Here is an 18,067-nt window from a genome sequence, read left to right on the forward strand (position 1 = left end):
ATTATACTCGCGAACGAGCCTTCAAAAGCCGTTCATGATATCATTTCCTCCAATTCAAAGGTCGAATTCTTATTCGTTGTGACAGCCAGCATCTCAGGGGATTGCACCTATCAACGGCTGCTTAAAAAGAACGTCATGGGACGAGGATGTACAGTCCGCCCACGTGTTCTTTATGTACGTCTTCGGTTGTGGATATATGGCATACGGCAATTTACGCGTACACTTGGTCTCCTGGCACCATGCAGAACGCAACATACTTCCTTCTCGCTTTCTCCGCGATCGCATTTAACGCTAGTGCTGGATCGGCGAGCCAACACAATCGAGTACCGCGACCGTTCCACCGATCGTCGTCGCACGTAACAACTCCCTTCGACTATTCAGACTTCAAGAACGTTCCGACGTACTACCACGGTGTCCACAGTGAAGTGAACGAAGACGCTGCACGGTCAAATTCACTGGTAAGTTCATGATAACATCTCGTAAGATTTTAAAAACAAATGCAATTTTGTGATTAATATTTCAAAAGCTGCATGTATTGCCAAGGGGGCGATGGATTGTCTCTAAAATGTTATCGCAGATCCAAGAACACGTGATTAATGACATCACCAGACAGCATTAAAAACAACTTTAGTTCACGCAAAAAATGTAACAATTATCATCTGCGCAAAAAAATTTAAAATGAAACATAACCAATATCGATATTACTGGACAATCTCCGAATCGTTTAGAATTCTTATGTAATAGCAGAACGCTAACGTGTTTCCCCATTCATCTAGTCGTTCGAATTAGTGATTTAGAAAATGTTGACTGTACAACTAGAACTACATCGATTTATTTTTAGGTACCAAATATTCGTTTAAGACTAATACTGAGTCATTCTGTCTGAATTTATCACTGACAACAACAATGCTGCCAGATAATATTTTTCCCACCAAAAAATAATTAAGCACACAGAACAATGAATAATTTCAAACATGCAGAAAACAGAGAAGACAATCGACGTAGCCTTTAATATTTGTTTTAATGTGTTTTTACGACTTTTTTGTTCTTTTCCCGCGAGGCCTAACTTCCTTGAAGAAAAGGTGATATATCTGACCACCATTAGCTATTGTCGCGACCATGCATAATCCTAATATAATCTAGACTGGATCATTGAATATTCCGATAAATATCATGATCATACATAGAGTAGGAATGCTGTATTAATCGGGCGAAAATTGTATCACTACTCTTCGCGAAGATTTCCTCGGACCCTATGGGGGAGAAGGAAACACTTCTACAATGTACACAAGATAGCCTTGTACAAATGTTTTATCGATATTTTGACAATGATTTCAAACAAGGTAATATGTTCCACTTGTCAAATTCAAACATTTATTTAATCATCAAGCCATCAAACTCTTACACTGACTTGTTACCTGAATGTGGATGGAAAATTTACAATTACGTACACAGCTATAATAATAATTATATTTAATTCTACTTTATTTTCTCTCAGTTTGATTGTTGCCAGAGTTGTGTATCAAAACGAGCCACAGACTGTCTACCGACGTCAAACTTAATTGTCGAAGTGTCATGTGCATATCGCATGCATTTTTCCGCAATCGAACAACGTAAACGGTGGAGTGGTTAATGTGGACTAATTATATGCATGTTTTAATTTGTATAGTGCGTGATGCGATTTGACGACACGCATGTTTTTTTAATCAACAAATGGCATTTACAATATTCTAATCTTATAGTTTTTTTAGTAGCTGTTTGACCACATTCCAAAATCGCGCTCCTCGTTTATATTTGAAATACATGTGCAATTATCTTCAATGATTCTCACATAACAGACATTGACTAGTCTGACTCTTGTTCCATCCTTTTCGATTAATGTTATTTGGTAATTTGTTGGTCACGGTCGAGTTACGAGTTACGAAGTGCCAAAGAAGATGCCACTTGTTGTGCTTTGACCATTTCGAATCACAGCATAATTTTATGTTGTATTTAACCGGGGAAAAGTTCAGCACTATGCACGACCCACGGACATAATTACTGACTTCTAGACCTCTTCTTAGTGTAAGAAAGTTTCTTTGGTATTTACCCTTTAAGTGTTTGTAAAAATCTAATCTCTTTGAATAACCTCACACTAAAGTAAATCTATTTTCTGTTTAGCCTAACGTTTCTCCTTCATAATATTTAACATATGTTTATGAATTTTTATAACTGTACCTGTGGTCAACATTTTTTCAACTGAAACTGACAATGACTTATTTAGTTTCGTAACATATTACATATTACTAATAACAGAACATTGCAGTTTCTGATGAACAAATGTCCGCGAAGAAGTAATTATGTATGTTAGGAATATTGCCAGTTCTTCGTCTACTCAGTCAGTCCTAGTCTGTGTCACGTAAACCAGCCTTTCATCGCAAGTCAAGCTAAATATATAACTGATACACAATTTTAATATCCACGATCACTATAACGTGAGCCATTCGCATACTTCCTGTATGTCGTTTTAATTTCCTTTAATAAAAAAAAACAAGCCCCATTAAGATTTTACAAATTGCCCACAGTCACAATGACTCTATTTTCTTTGTTGCAGTAATTTATAATTCAAAACGATTGTACGTTCTGTGTAAACAAAGACTATATCATAATATAATAATTGTATTGCTAAATTAGATTAAAAGGAGCAATGGAACGAAAGGGAGTGTATTATAATATCGGAAAAGCCAAGTGTTGGTAAAGTAGAGGTGACTTGACCTAATCAATAAAATAGTTTTATTATAAATCACTGTTTAATGGAGTATCTGGGTGAATTAGTTTGTGGTCGTAAATCTAATGCCCCTTTCCGCAATTTCTGCGGCAGATATTGAGGGAAACCATCAGTGCTTTTCAATGTAACATTATCAAATCCGCGGTTTTGCTTGGCAAGTAAGTGTATGAAATTTAACACAACAAACACTCGTCAAACAATGGGCGTTGCTAATGCTAAGTTAAGTATCTACGGACTCGGGAATGATGACGTAATCGAACATCGGTGACGTAATTTAAAGTACGAATGAGACACTAGTTTTGAATATAATATTTCGAGAGTTATACATGTATATGATCGATTATTCTGTTTGGAAGCAAAATAGAAAAACAGTGTAGACTTTCATTTTGAATGGAGTGTTATATATCGGGTTAATGGTATCGCAAAAATAATTGCGTACAACTTTTGCTTCAGGGAAATTAATACTTTGATTGAAGGTGAAAAATATGTTTGCCCACAAGGGTTATACAGTAGATTGACAAATTTATCATTATGTCATGAGTGGATTGGAGGTAAAAATTACACATTTGTCAGATTCGTATTATTTTTTGCAGACTGAGTGTAGTTCTTGAAGTAAGCATAGGCACGGAAACTGTGCTCAGGGCGTTTCGGAAGTTCGCTAGATTTATAACGCTTTATTAACTTAAATATATGTCGGGTAATCTTTGTCAAATCCCTGGCTATGATATTGTCACTGTTACTATTGATGGTTTGTTTTGTCCGTTAATACGTGTAGCGGTCATACCTCATTTCGTCAATTCACAGTGAAGATGTTAATATCTTGATTTGCAAGTCAAATTAGTATTATATTAGCAAGATATAAGTATTTTATCTCTGTACCCAGAGTTCGATAGGTCTGTGTTGCTTACGTCATACCCCTTTAACTACTATGAGTGTTGACATATATATCTAAATTACTTGAATGACGTGGCTGCTCTCTTAGTCACGTGACTTCGTGCACGTTCGCTTAATTCACCCCCCTTGCATTGTTTGACCGTTATCACTCAGTACGTGCGAAACCTGCGTGGGTATTTGAGATTAATGAGCGCTCTAGTGGCCGTCCGGGCGGCCATCGCCCTTTTATTCGTCCATCCGCGTCAAACTAACAAGACATCACCGTGCAAACGATGTATTGGACCATGCTCAAACTTAGCGGCCAACTGGTGACAATTACGTTTTTGAACAATACACACGCCCTGCGGTATGCATGTAATATGTTTTAAGATTTTATTTGCCCTGTCATGGCCGATTTAATTAAACAAAACACTGAAAAGACTGATGTTTTTTGTGGCAATTGACTGTGAGCAATTTGCAGCCATTTTTCATATTTTTTTCTATTTGCCCCATGCTTTTGTGACATGGTCGTAAAACACTAATGTCGTGTTACTATTCTACGAAAATATATTTGGTTCCAAGTTGTTACGACACAACCCATTATATGTACCAGTGTATATATTAAATATAAATGTCTGTGACTGTTTCACTAATTGTTTTTGACTATTTTATTCAACTATAGTATTACATTCGTAGTCAAAATTACTGATTTTGTTGTCGTTTGTATTTCTACCATGATTTACTTATCGTATATCCGTGATCCTGGGAGAATGTACGTCTGTGACTGTCTCTATATCATTACAACACCTTCTTGAATGCAGTCCGGAAATACATAGTGACTGACTTCCGGTTATTTCTCAACATGAAGCAGGAACAGACGTCACATGCGCACTGGCGTGAACTCAACGCTTAACCCATATACCTATATCAGCATTGAAGTGAGCACATCGCTCGATAATCCAGAAGTCTCGTAACCCAGCTGTGCAGTCGAAACTTTTATCAAGACAAATCATGCTATTGGCATAGTGTCGACGTGTTGTCGTTCAACCCCTACTTAACCATGAGAATAGTTGTTCTTCTATTGTTGGAATCTACGGTGTCATGCCGCTGGCTATTCGCACTACTAGGGCATTTGCACCTTGATCTGTTCCCTTTTCGAATGAAATAAATATTTTATTATATTATAATGCTATAAACGCTGTCAAGCAATGATCTAAAAATAGCTATGTATACTTGTAATTAATAGCCCTATCAAGAACATCCGGGTAAATAATTCATTATTTGCAATTCATCAAAGTAATATGAAATAAATTTGAACTTCATAAAATTGAATGATTTAATAAATAAATGAATAAATAAATAAATAATAATAATAAAATACGAGATTTGTTCAAATTAAATTAGTGCGAATAACATTAATTGAATCTTCGCAGTCTACATCAACAGAAATCCCACTTAGGAACGACGTGGCCTTATTATTGAAATGCGCTTTGCTTCGTAAGGTCCCATGTGTGTGTCAATGTCTTGGCAGTGTAATCACGGAGTATTACTGAATGAAAAATAGCTGTGGACGCATCCAAGCGTCTCGTGAGAATCACGTCTATACGTGTCTACCACTAACGATTGGTTGTCGCCATATCATGAACATGCCGATATTCTGAAGGGGAAAATTCTATTAACGGTAACTTTTATCCCGAAAAACAAACACCCGCCCAAAAAATGAAAAATATTCATGATATATATATATATATATATATAGATATAGATATAGATATATATATACATATATATATATATAGAGATATTATGTATGTTCGACTATCATATTTCCTATAGCAGTCTCGTTCATCTTGCAACCTTGTTAAATAAGATAAAAAAAGGCCTTGAACGAGGTTTCTGAATCGTAAACTAGTGAAACAATTAAGCCTAATTTTTCACGGTTTAAACAAGGTTACAACTACGTCGTAGTGTTTCGATTATCGCATTTCTAATTCGTGGCACGCATGGCGCACCCTAAATTAGGGATCATATGGGAACGAGATGACAAAAATCAATTTTCAAAAGGTGTGATTTGAATGAAAGTGGGCTGATTTGTCAAACGGGAAACGTTTTAAGCATTTTGCCACTGACTTCGTTCATCATAGAAAGCGTGACGGGGGCATATAGCGTTCATTTAACGGATCTTACGATAACAACACTAGTTGGAAATTTTCTAGATAGCGTGCGTGCTCAGCCTAAGTTCGATTTCCGAATGTCCTACTTGTAAAGTTCCAAATATGGTTAATATTACAAGATAAGACTCGAAAAGTCATTAATTTGGAATTAGATTGACAGTGAATGTTACGATTCGCGGGGGCCTTTCCTTATGGGACAGCTACGTGCTAAGTAGCTGCATACTCAACATAGTTTCCGAACAAGTGTTTTTTTTTTCATCCGAATTTCCATGATCTGCAATTTCAAATCACAAATTTTTCAGTGTAATATAAGATTTAATTTATCCAAATGATCATAAAAAATGACACACCATCGGCGAACGCATCATACAATGAAAAAGGATATTACTATCTAAATTATCTAGTAATTGCATAACATCAGAGATGCTCAAGATACATTTTCTGACCTATTGAAGTGGGAAATTAGAAAGTATTTGTTCAACAAGCAACTAGATAAGTGACAATATTATGAAATGTGCAATGAAAAGAAACAAGTAGTTACATTAACAGCTAACTCATCTCTTTAAACCAAATAAGTCCAAGATATTTGCATAAGTAACCAATTTTATATTCAGTAAATCATAAAGTAATTGTTTAGTTATTGATATGTGCAAATAAAAAAAAATAAACATTAATAATGATATTTGGTTTGTCTTCTAAGTCATTTGTCAGTCGTTTTTATGGTTGGGATATAACTAGTCGATTATTTGTCAGTATTTGATTTGTGTACTTGTGAATTCGGGTTTCGTTTGGGTTTGTAATTTTTACGCTCTTATCTGACTTTGGATTAAGTGTTTCATCGTGTATACATATCCATTTAAATTTTGTCCCAACGTTTACTGAATGATTCTGTAAACTTTCATTTACAAGTATAACAACCGAGTTCCAGTTAAACTCAAATATACAATTTGTGCCATCTATATGTAGTATAGTTATTAGTTTAATTCAACTACAATAAAATAAAATAAAATAAAATAAAATAAAATAAAATAAAATAAAATAAAATAAAATAAAAAAAAGTCGAGTGCATCATACATGTCATAAATCATAAAACATCTAAATGTATTTTGTCTGACACGTTTGTAAAAAAAAATTAACAATATACGACCATACCTTATACAATTACTTGCGGCATCCTAACAACCACATAATTAACCCGAATGGCCTTAAAACCACGTTGTAATACGGTGATGACGACACTACTAACAGACGCACGGATACAGAACGCTCATCTTTATTTCAATATTCCCCTGGTGCTCCCAGCGATTGTAATAAGACATCGAAGGTTAATAAGTAAAGGAAATGAAGTCTCTCGGTTTATCAAACGAGATCATATCTGAAATAACAAGAAGCTGATTGAAGTCGATTTACTTACATAGATGACGCTTTAAAGGCAATTTACTAAGCCTGGATGATCTATAATCTGGACTTCATGACTATAGGATTAATTAGATCTTTAAATAATGCAAGATATGGTCAAATGACGTAGAATATGACGAAATTGTCAAATGTACCATCAATAAGCACTGTTCAAGGTTGTTTTATGAAACTAAATCAAAAGACGAAAATGATATAGACCAAGTAACACATTAAGTTTGTCTTTTTATTCATGATTTGTTTCTGGAAATGATTACCAAGACAAAAAACACGAGTCGACGTTTATATGCTATGTTGTTTTACTTACGAAGACAACTACATGGTAGCAGACATGGTAGGACTATTATACAATACAAATCGATAAGAACAAGTGGGAAAAAAAGAGCGTTCTTGAAAATTGCAATTTTATTTACGTTATAAATACAATAGTTATGAAAATGCCGCGACGACAACCGATCTGATTATCTTGTACCAACGCAGATATAACAAATATGAACAGTTTGTAACTTTGTTTAAACATTTAGCAAAAATTAGTACCGCGTAATTAAAAAAAAACAATATTTGTGTATTGTTTTTTCTTTGTAGAGGAACTCACTTTTTGTCCTGTATACAAAACAGAGTGTAGTAACATTACTATGTGTACGACATTTTAAATAAATGCACGTGAATATATATTTCAGTGCTGATCAATGATTTACAATCGACATGAATTACAGTTCGTAATTTTAGTTTTTGAACATGTCATTTGCCTTTCTCGTCTTTTAATCTGTATGACTATTTTTAAAAAAAATCGATTACAATTCAGGAATATGTTTGTGCGTGTTTTATGTAATTGATAATAACCCCATTAGAATATATTGTTAATATGAATCTCAACTTTTCAATAAGTCTTTATATGATTCATCGCACATGTTCATGCCACGGTTGATCAGTTCGTGGACATTCTCTTCAAATATACATTGTACTAAGTGTATTGATTGGTATAGTGTGTGACGTGTCTGAGCCTATAACTCCAACATGACGTTGATGACAACAACAAACACACTGGCGTCAGCAAATCACTATACCGAACACATTTGGGTATTGCGTGACGTCATGAAATTGTGCCACGTTTACATATAGGGATGGACCATTATTTCCGTCGATAGTGGGGGTTAAGTTATACAGGGGGACAAAGAATTTTGCAAAGACAACATCTGCATCTGACACATACAATAGAGAAACACGCCACTGTGAGCAAAACATGCCTGTAGTGAAGAGAGTATTGCATAATAAAAAAACAAACAAGAAAAACACGCTCCACGTAGGTACGTACTTCACGCGTACTTGAGCATGCGAGATATTTGCGTGGCATGATACAGAGTTGATTTGTGAAACCAACTCAAATTTATAAAATAGGTCATTTAACGAATATTATAATATCAGTGTCATATGATTCGCATATTATATATAACAACCATGCGTAAAGGTATTGCTCTCTTGTTGGAGTTTCTAACACCTCGCACCATGCAGTGAAGAAAAACCAGCGGGTTGCGGGGTTGGTAACACTTACACTTTACTAGCCCGGTTACTATCCCATTATGCGTCGACACACGCTGTATTTTCACTCTGCATCCTTTCTGGTGATTGAAAAGAAATACAACTGAGGCCAGCAGCGTGTTCCTAAAATACCAATGCGACAATCATTGTGACATAATGTTAAACAGTAATATTGCATTTCGTGATTTGAAACAGGTGTGAACGACCAACGCAGTAAGGAATAATTACACATTATTATCTCCAATGTGTATTTATTCATATTCGACTGAAGTTTGTGAATAGAGTTTTGTGTAATGTTTGCAGCCGGATTGACTATATGGAAGCTGACCGTTATTGAAAGACGCATCGTAACACGGGAGATCACATTATTTCGTTAATCACATGAAGTACTTTTATCCCTTATTTATTTTTCGTGCGCTCATATCGCATCTGCTTGGTTGGATTCATATTTAAGCAATTAACGCACGTAATTAGACAATAACTGACACTTTACGTGAGGTACGCGGCGTGTCGTGAAATCCCCTGTGGCCGCAGAGTGCTTTCTTCGTCGCAAATCCAGGATATTCATTCAACTCTATATATAAAATAGAAAATTGGCTGTCAATTCTTCTTGTAGTGGCTTACCAGGTGTAAATATGTCAGCATGTGTGTAAGAGGATTATAGTTTTACATTCACCACTGAAAATCTATTTCTATGTACTTGTTCATTACGTGCATGAATCAACTAGGGAGTCCTCGTGACGTATATAACTCCCTAAGTTGTATATACATTCCAATACATTGTGTTGATTGAGAAGTTTTCCAGGCGTTACCATGACATCAATAAACCAATTAGTGATTAGTCAAATCCGGATTTGTTTGATGGGAATAATAAAACAGGGGTGACTGGTTTCCAAGCTATTTGCAGAGATTGTCAGATTCAATATACTTCAATAACTCTGTCCCGTTTGATGTAAGATCAGCAACAATTGTTAGTAGTTTATACGTGGGTGGGGCCTTTGTAAGTACTTCTAGTCTGCGGTTGAATTAAGTATAAAGTCTCGCTTTTGTCTCTCCATGCTTGCAACCAGCGCGTTAAAAGCCCAAACAGTTAGTACCCACGAGCAAGACTTGTTGACTTACAAGCCGGCATGAACATCAGACTCGCGGACATCAACTGATTAAAAGTAGTTGATAAAAGTGTCTTAGAAGGCGGAGGGTGGGTTGCCCTTTCGAATATTGAAACATGACAAGGCTTTTAAACAATTTATTAACACATGCGAAGTCTATAATACTTTGTCACAGGCGGAGGCCTTTTTTTAATCTATTCAATTCGTCACATCATCTTTTAAAGGAAATATGCCCAATTGACACTCGCATCTATACGTACATTATTTTTAAAGCCTATGTTATCAAAAGTCGTTATAGAAGCACATTAATCGCTTCATCTATTGCGGTTCTTTATCATTACTAACGAGTCGTTTCAACTATTTATTTTCCAAACATTAACAACAAATAATTCCATTGATAATTTTATCATAGCTATTAATATTAGTCAAGTTGAAAAGATTCAGTCAATTTTCTCACCGAATATATCTTTCCCTTTATTATTTTTTTCAAAAACACAGACACTTTGTATTTTTTCTAGTAATTTACGCACACGTGGCATTATTAAATGCTCGACTGCAACTTGTAGCTAAAAGCAGTTAGCACTATTTGAATGTTGCATTGCTTTGTTCATATGATTCGGGTTCTCTCACTCGTGTAGGCGTGATTAAAATTGGCGGCCATACCTTTAACGTGTTTGATTTGCAAAATACATTTCGATTGAAACAGCGAAGTGTTTGATATAATTAAACACTAATAACTATTAAATGCCTCTAGGCAAAATTTACCGGAGTGGAAAACCATGACGAAATGAATTACACACAGGTCATCGATACACTTTACTTCAAGTGTGTTAATCGTGTTCATACTCTGATGTTACGTTATGCAGTCCAGTTGAATAGAAGATTACTTTGGACTGCAATTATTAGGAATTATAATATACTCGAATGTCAAGGTCTTTAAAAAATGGTTATGGCTTTTTTTCGTTGCAGCTTGATCCACTTACTGTTTTTGGACGTTTTTGTTCTATTTTCAAAGTAACACAAACAATATAATATGGTATAATATACTGGCTATACAATCACATCGTTCGTGGATAGCTCTCTGGAAAACCGTGACAGTTGATGAGATTTTTCGTGAATAATATTTCTCAATTCCGCATCTTTGAGGGCGAAATTGGTGTTTTGTAGATTATATACCACATCAGTGAATAAAACACGACATAACTAATAATTAGTGCCATGCCTGTGCATAGTAGATGGATTGGTTCATTCAGCAATATATGTATTTTTTACACAATATTTGTAATTAATAATGTTAAGATAACGCGTTGTGAGAGCGCTAGGCCGGTTGCCATAGCGACGATGCTACGTGAACGCATTCATACAATATAAATTCTTTCTCCGCGTTTTTTGTATGTGTTTTGTATAAGATAATACCTTATTTATCTTCAGTTGGCGTACTTACCTATTCGCTATTTAAATGACAAGTACACTGCGCACGCACACATCACGTTACGCAGTCATTTCAACTACATTGTATCGCAAAATACAGATTTTTTTTATTTGAGAGGATATATAACAATTCCCGATGTTTCCTTTAGAAACTTGGATATATATACACAAAATTATACTTATTTAAAGAAAACATCTCTTGCAAAATATGCGACTATTGGTCGGACAGTTAAGTTCTCATATATCAGGTGATTGAACAGATGGCGTTACACACACGACCATCTTGGACATGTCTTCGAGTGATTTACTAGTAGTTTGTCTGATTATATTTCCAGTTAAAAGAGTAATATCAAAACAAACTTTGGATAAGTCATTTTTGAATCATATTCCATGTATGTATATATGTATAATATTCACCAACATGTAATCATATATACATATCTCATTTATGCATTTATGAATGGAAAACATCCATTGACCAGAGGACATTTCAGTATAGATGGGTAACCCTGTAGAATAACTTATCATCCCATATTAGAAACTCGGCATCATTAAGCATGTTTCTACAGACGGCCCAATGAAAATTACTTTATTGTATTTTGGCCTACCCTCTTTAAATAAAGTGTTAAATAAAAAATAAAATAAAATTACAACATGATGAACCCGAACGAATTTGAGACAACCTTTTTATTACAACAAACAATGTTTGACCCGTCTTGTGTACGGAAAGTGATTCTGAAACTATATATATTACTATCCGTGTTGTGAAATCATCAGTATGATATATTGTACAAGTCCATAAAATCTTGTATAACAGATTTAACTATCGTAAATGACACTCCAATAATGTAAAATTATAGGTGGATTGTTTGTTGTTGTCATGCAATGCTCTAAATTAATATAATTAATCGATGTATGATTATCTTATTCGCAACTGGTCCCGAGATCTCGTTGGGAGCGAGACATGTTTTTGCATATGCTGATACTAATATTATCGTTACATGAATCAGTTCATCTGTAAACGTGACATATATAGTTTTGGTTCTGCTATTGTGAAAGTTAAGTTCTTTTGTAAGTATTAGGTTTGTGCATTTTTGCACATGCCCGAAAGCAAGCATCAATTCACCTTATAATTCTGTTTAGAGTCATCTCTGAATCTTTTGTTCTTTTTTGCAAATGTATGAGATGGCAACCTGTACACTGCAGCGTATTTGGCAGTGGTAGTACGCATGAGTGTTGTCAAATGCGCTGCGTGATAAATTTTCACTAAGCGTCGACTTAATACTCACTCTTAACGACATAATCATTCACATTGCTGCCTCCAATGACGTTGTCGAGTGAAAATATTAGACAATATTCACTCTAGCTTCAGTAAAGTTAACTAATTATTAAAAAGGTCATACGCAGCATATAGGCAATATTATTCAATTACACATCCGATGGGATCGAAACCATTTTCATACGCGTGGGGCAAAGTCTGATTAATTTGCACTTTGACATACATGAAACGAAACCTTTAGTCGCCGGATTTGATTAAAAAAAAAGAAAATATACTTTAAATTTCTTTTATCAACTCATGTTGCTGTGAGTAGAGTGGGGGAGGGGTGCCACTTATTGCACAATGCTAACCTAAGCTACTTTTTTCACCGATGAGCGAAGTGAAACGTAATAATAGGGAAGTCGTTGCTCGCCGATGGTGCTTCTTAATATTTCACAATTCATTTTGTCGTACATGATGGGGATTAACTGGTTTTCGAATAATTTATCCATGTAACTTGACAGAAATATATAACTCACTAAATTAGCGAATTCACAATATGTATATTGACGAGATAAATACATTTATCTATTATAAATCTGCGGTTTTATCTATGTTTTTTAATTATATCCTGAAACGACGAAGTGAACATATCATTCACTCGTTTCGTTACATGTGTTTATACACGCGTTACCGCAATATTACATTACATAGAAGTGTTGTTAGCGACTTCCACGTGAGAAACCATTAGTTAGTTGTTATGACTAAAGTAGTGCTGTTGGTCTGTCCCTTGTTTAATTTTTACTTGATATTAATCCAACGTTGATGTTTGACAACCTTGTTTCAGAACAATGAGGTAGCTCTTCTTGAAAGCGAAGAGGAAATTGACCCTGAGCCTAATAATGAGATTACCGCATTCGAGGGTGCAGTTTTACGACAAGATTTGGAGGATGCTTTTTTGCCTAACCCCGATGAAACGTACCTGGCCCCAGGTGAGAAAGTACGCGAAGTCGTCGAATGGGGAGACGGGAACTTAGAAGTTCTTGACGACAGAAGTGACTATGTATACCGTCCACAACTTCCAATTCAAAACAGCGTTCATACGCTAAGGGACGATCGCAACATCCTAATGTCGGACGCAATGTTAGTACCACAACGGGACGTCCACGACAGCAGTTCTTATACAGACCATGTCGTCAACGCAAATACGGCCAAAATTGCTGCTGGCGCCGTGCTCAAGATGATGACGAGGGACTGTGTTATCGGAGATAAGTGTGGAGATAACAGAGGATGTTGTATCGACCACAGATGTGTCGGATACTCGGCTGGAGGATCAGGTAAAGTAATTATTCATTGATTTGATAGCTAATTATGCCAAAATTATCCCTAAATATGTTTTGTGTGTGCACGTATTATTTGCCAAGTCACAACAAGTTGGCAGTTAGATGTTACACTAAAAACCACTTGTCTAAAAAAATATAGTATGTCTGAATGACGAGATTCAATACTGTTGGATAACGGAAAATACACATAATTCCTCTTATCGTATAATTTCTTCTCCTGCTTTACTCAGGTGTGTGCCTACCACGGTGTAAGTCCGTGACGGAGGGAGGTAGCTGTTCCAGCTGCCCCTGCGAGTCAGGCTTGGAGTGTGCCGTAGTGAGTGTAAATCCATACCAACAGATCTGTAAAAAACCTCCAACTATAGGTAAGTCACACTATACTGACCGTGGTGAGCGAATTTAATATGAACAAGACGTGGAGACCAGAAAGATAGTGAGAGAGAGAGCGTGACATTTTCTTGACGTTTATAAATGTTACTAACTACTAAATATGTTGAACATTAAATTCACTGCGAATTGAATTCTTTGTTCATTCGGGAAGATATCACTTATATTCAACTTCGTGGTGAACTTGCCACTTTTAACAGTCTAGTGTGTTCACACGTACGTGCTGGTCTTATGTGGTGGATCATATCATCGATAGGTTCAGTATACCATTGGGAATTTTAATAGTTGTATCAGAAATCTACACAATTGCACTATATCCATGTCCAAGACGCTTGAGACTATACTAACGTATGTTAAAAACAAATTACATATTTCAAGGATTTTTCAAATCAGCCATTATATTGCCCTTATCAAAAACAAAACAAAACACATCACCCCTATCATGATTTTCACCGCATGAAATTAACATCAATCATCTGCCGTATACTTGCTTAATTGAACTATGACGCTACTTCAGTTCTTCTGCAGTCAGGATATATAGAGTGTTGGTATTACAAAAAGCACTTCTGTGCATGTTTAGTGATGACGTCTGAAACGAAAAAAACAAAACAAAATGAGCCATTTCTCACCTAAATAACATTTCCTCCGGAACAATTCAATTATGCAAGTGTATGCTGCAAACACACCGAGACAGTTTGTCCATACGCACACTTTGATCCAATTGCAAATGACTGGGAAATTCAAATATTTTAGTTTTTATTATGACATTTCCCTCTTTTCATACTGTGCACTTCATAATCCAATAGACCCTGCCACATGCCTAAAATGTTATAAACATCATCATCTTCTTGAATACAATATCGTTGATCAGTATTGATGTGCACATGGTATCAAATAATTGATATCAACTAATTGGTTTCAAATAATTGAGTTTAGTGTTTATTTAGTTACAAACACTCCAAATCCAATGTCGCTAGCAAATCACTCCCGCGACTACAACCGTATGGTCATAGTCGAAATATAATGAAATAGAAAGTAAGATCGATTATTGATTGTGATATTTATCATCTCTATAAATAGAGCGATAACGGATAGTTTATCAGTCACCATGTTTTGATAACAAGTATGTAGCTGTGGGAAAGTTTAAATGATTATATCTAGCCTTAAAGAATACGTTAGTGAACATTTTGCATTGAACATATTCTGTATCATATTTCTTACTACTGAAAGTTGCTTAAAACAAATTTGTCAGACCTAACGTAATGACCAAACCATATACTTCAAAAAGCGTTTCAATAAGCGTATGGGAAACGCGAGGGCTTTATGTGGATTGAAATTACACAGACACTACCTGCCCCACGTCTCGTGCCTTTAATGCCATCATCATTTTTGTCTTATTTCTAGGCCGACATTGCATACATTACGGCCTCTGCATACATTGTTAAAAGGACAAACTATATTAGTGTTCAATATAACGATTGAAACTGCGCTGCTTCTTTTGATTAAACACGGCAAATTGTGTTTTATGAAGAGATAGCGTGGTTGCATAGTACGCACTGCAATGTGGTAGTGGTATTGATATTTCTATGCGCGGGGGCGTCGTTAGAGAGTTTGTACTCTGCCGTTTCTTTGCCAATTAAGTCTGTTTAATAACTCATTTTTGTTGACCATGGCGATGAGATGGAAACTGCTTTTCATCTCCCTCAGTAATGAATATTTTGCATAATTAAATTAATATATTTCATCTCGTATCATGATTTACCGTCATCTCTTCTTTTCAACCCTCGCCAGTGTACGTACGCCGACTTGCAAAGAGCTTGGATGCTGGAAAAATGCACCTGGATACGATATTTATTAGTATGACCCAGTAAGTTCAATCTAATGGTGAGGGTGGGCATACTGACGGTGTCTTAGAACGAAACAGAGCGACACAAATATATACATGCTATGTCCATACGTAAAATTCCTAGTCACATGACTCGCGTATTTTCACTGTTGCTTCCAAATTAATTTGTTTGTTTTCTTTAAAGGATTGCCATGTTCGGATAATAACCAATGTAACCCTGGTGAGTGTTGCCTAATGGGTAGAAGAGGTGACGACACTATCGCAAGATGTCAGTCAGGGCTATCAGCTTTTCAGAGCTGTCCGCAAGGGCACCCACATCCATTCATGAACGTTTTTATCGGTATGTTATACATTTATCTTTTATGTACACAATGCTTAAGTATATCACATATATATAACACTAACAATGGATAACCAATCGAAAGAAAGCTTCCAAGACTCATTGAAATCAAATCGCGGAGTTCGACTTTTCTACAGGCACCATGTAATCACTCAATTGTTTTAAATTCTGCAAACAAAGAATTTCGAAGCTTATCGAAACAAGCTGTCGTCATTTAGGAATTGATTATGTAAAATTTGATTATTGTCTTTGCCAGGAAAATACGGACGTTTGTCAATTTATATTCTACAAATGTTTTGAAAAATGATTTATCAATCACCAAGTGTTATTTTGAATTCCATACATGGGAATTCGAATCCATATCCACAATAACCATGCTGTTATGGGGATATGGCAAAGTAGTTAAGGTTGTCAATAGTATTACGGAACACATAATTAACATACACATTTGTCTTTTATCAGGTGCATGTCCATGTGATCATCACAGCGGTTTACTCTGTATAGAGGGGATATGTGATTGGAGAGTTTGACTGGACCTCTATTAGGACGAGTTATGTCAAGCGAATCGAAAATATTTGTGAACAGCAAACTATACCTGCGTTTGACTTTAGTTCCCTACCACATCTATTTATTTATTTATTTATTGTCCTATCCGTCTTCACAAATCTCTATAAGACGTGCCGTCATTCAAAACAGTTTAGCTGTATTTGTAGCCGTTCTTCAAGTTGCTTGCACAACATTGCATACGAAATCGAGATGAAATTCAGTATAAGAAAAAAACTAAAGTAGGTCGAGTCATAATTTCAATGCAAGAATCCAAGACAATGAACTGGACATTTTACCACATTCGTTTTTTTCAGGGGCGTCATACACGTTCCGTTCTTATCTATAACGTATTGAACATATTTCAAAATTACTCGTGCGTCTCTAATTGTAGTTATTTAGAAATTATATTCATTTTTTTGGCAAACCATACTGCCATCCACTGACTGAATTTAGTCTAGTGTTGACATATAGTTTTCATTCACACTGGGCTGAAATAAAGCGAAGAATTCTTCTTTTCAAAATAAGCAGGCGTTTTCTTTACATCTTTCACATTACAATTAATAGTCCGGATACTCGAAACGGAAGCATATATTGTCAATAGGTTAAGGCGTATCATGAATTGATATATATGAAATTTTGAGTTGGACCACGAATTCCATCATGTCATACACGAGATGTGTATCTATATGATGTGTTAGAAAAATACCCAAATACACGATACAATGTTATGTCAATCAAAGTAAAGATGTGAGTGGCTATAAACGAGGCTCGCCTATGGCATTACATTTTGTAGCTGCACGGCAAGTCCGACACTGACGTGTAGAGACCGTGAAATACTCCCACGTCGATCAAAATCACACATTTATGCAAGAACCATCCGTTCTAAAGAGTTTTATACATATGCAAAAGCGTGTTTAACAGCCGTGTCAATCCGATTTTTAATATTATGTTTCCATCACCAAGGACTACTTGTTATAAATACAGTTTTGAAATTTCAGAACTGTTAGCAGGCAACTAATTAAGCGTAAGCACACATTT

The 18,067-nt window shown here is 35.6% G+C and overlaps 1 protein-coding gene across 1 annotated transcript; it reads left to right on the plus strand.

The window, feature by feature from the left end:
* The first annotated feature begins 205 nt into the window (after positions 1–205).
* Positions 206–17,553, plus strand: LOC100371386 (uncharacterized). The gene is made up of 5 exons (XM_002741414.4): positions 206–458; positions 13,415–13,904; positions 14,141–14,275; positions 16,328–16,483; positions 16,946–17,553. Exons 1-5 carry the CDS (start codon positions 240–242, stop codon positions 17,011–17,013), a joined length of 1,068 nt encoding a protein of 355 aa, XP_002741460.1. The 5' UTR covers positions 206–239; the 3' UTR covers positions 17,014–17,553.
* The last annotated feature ends 514 nt before the right edge of the window (positions 17,554–18,067 follow it).

Source organism: Saccoglossus kowalevskii, chromosome 21 (assembly GCF_978046115.1).
Source record: "Saccoglossus kowalevskii chromosome 21, keSacKowa6.1, whole genome shotgun sequence".
In the NCBI taxonomy this organism is placed as follows: domain Eukaryota; kingdom Metazoa; phylum Hemichordata; class Enteropneusta; family Harrimaniidae; genus Saccoglossus; species Saccoglossus kowalevskii.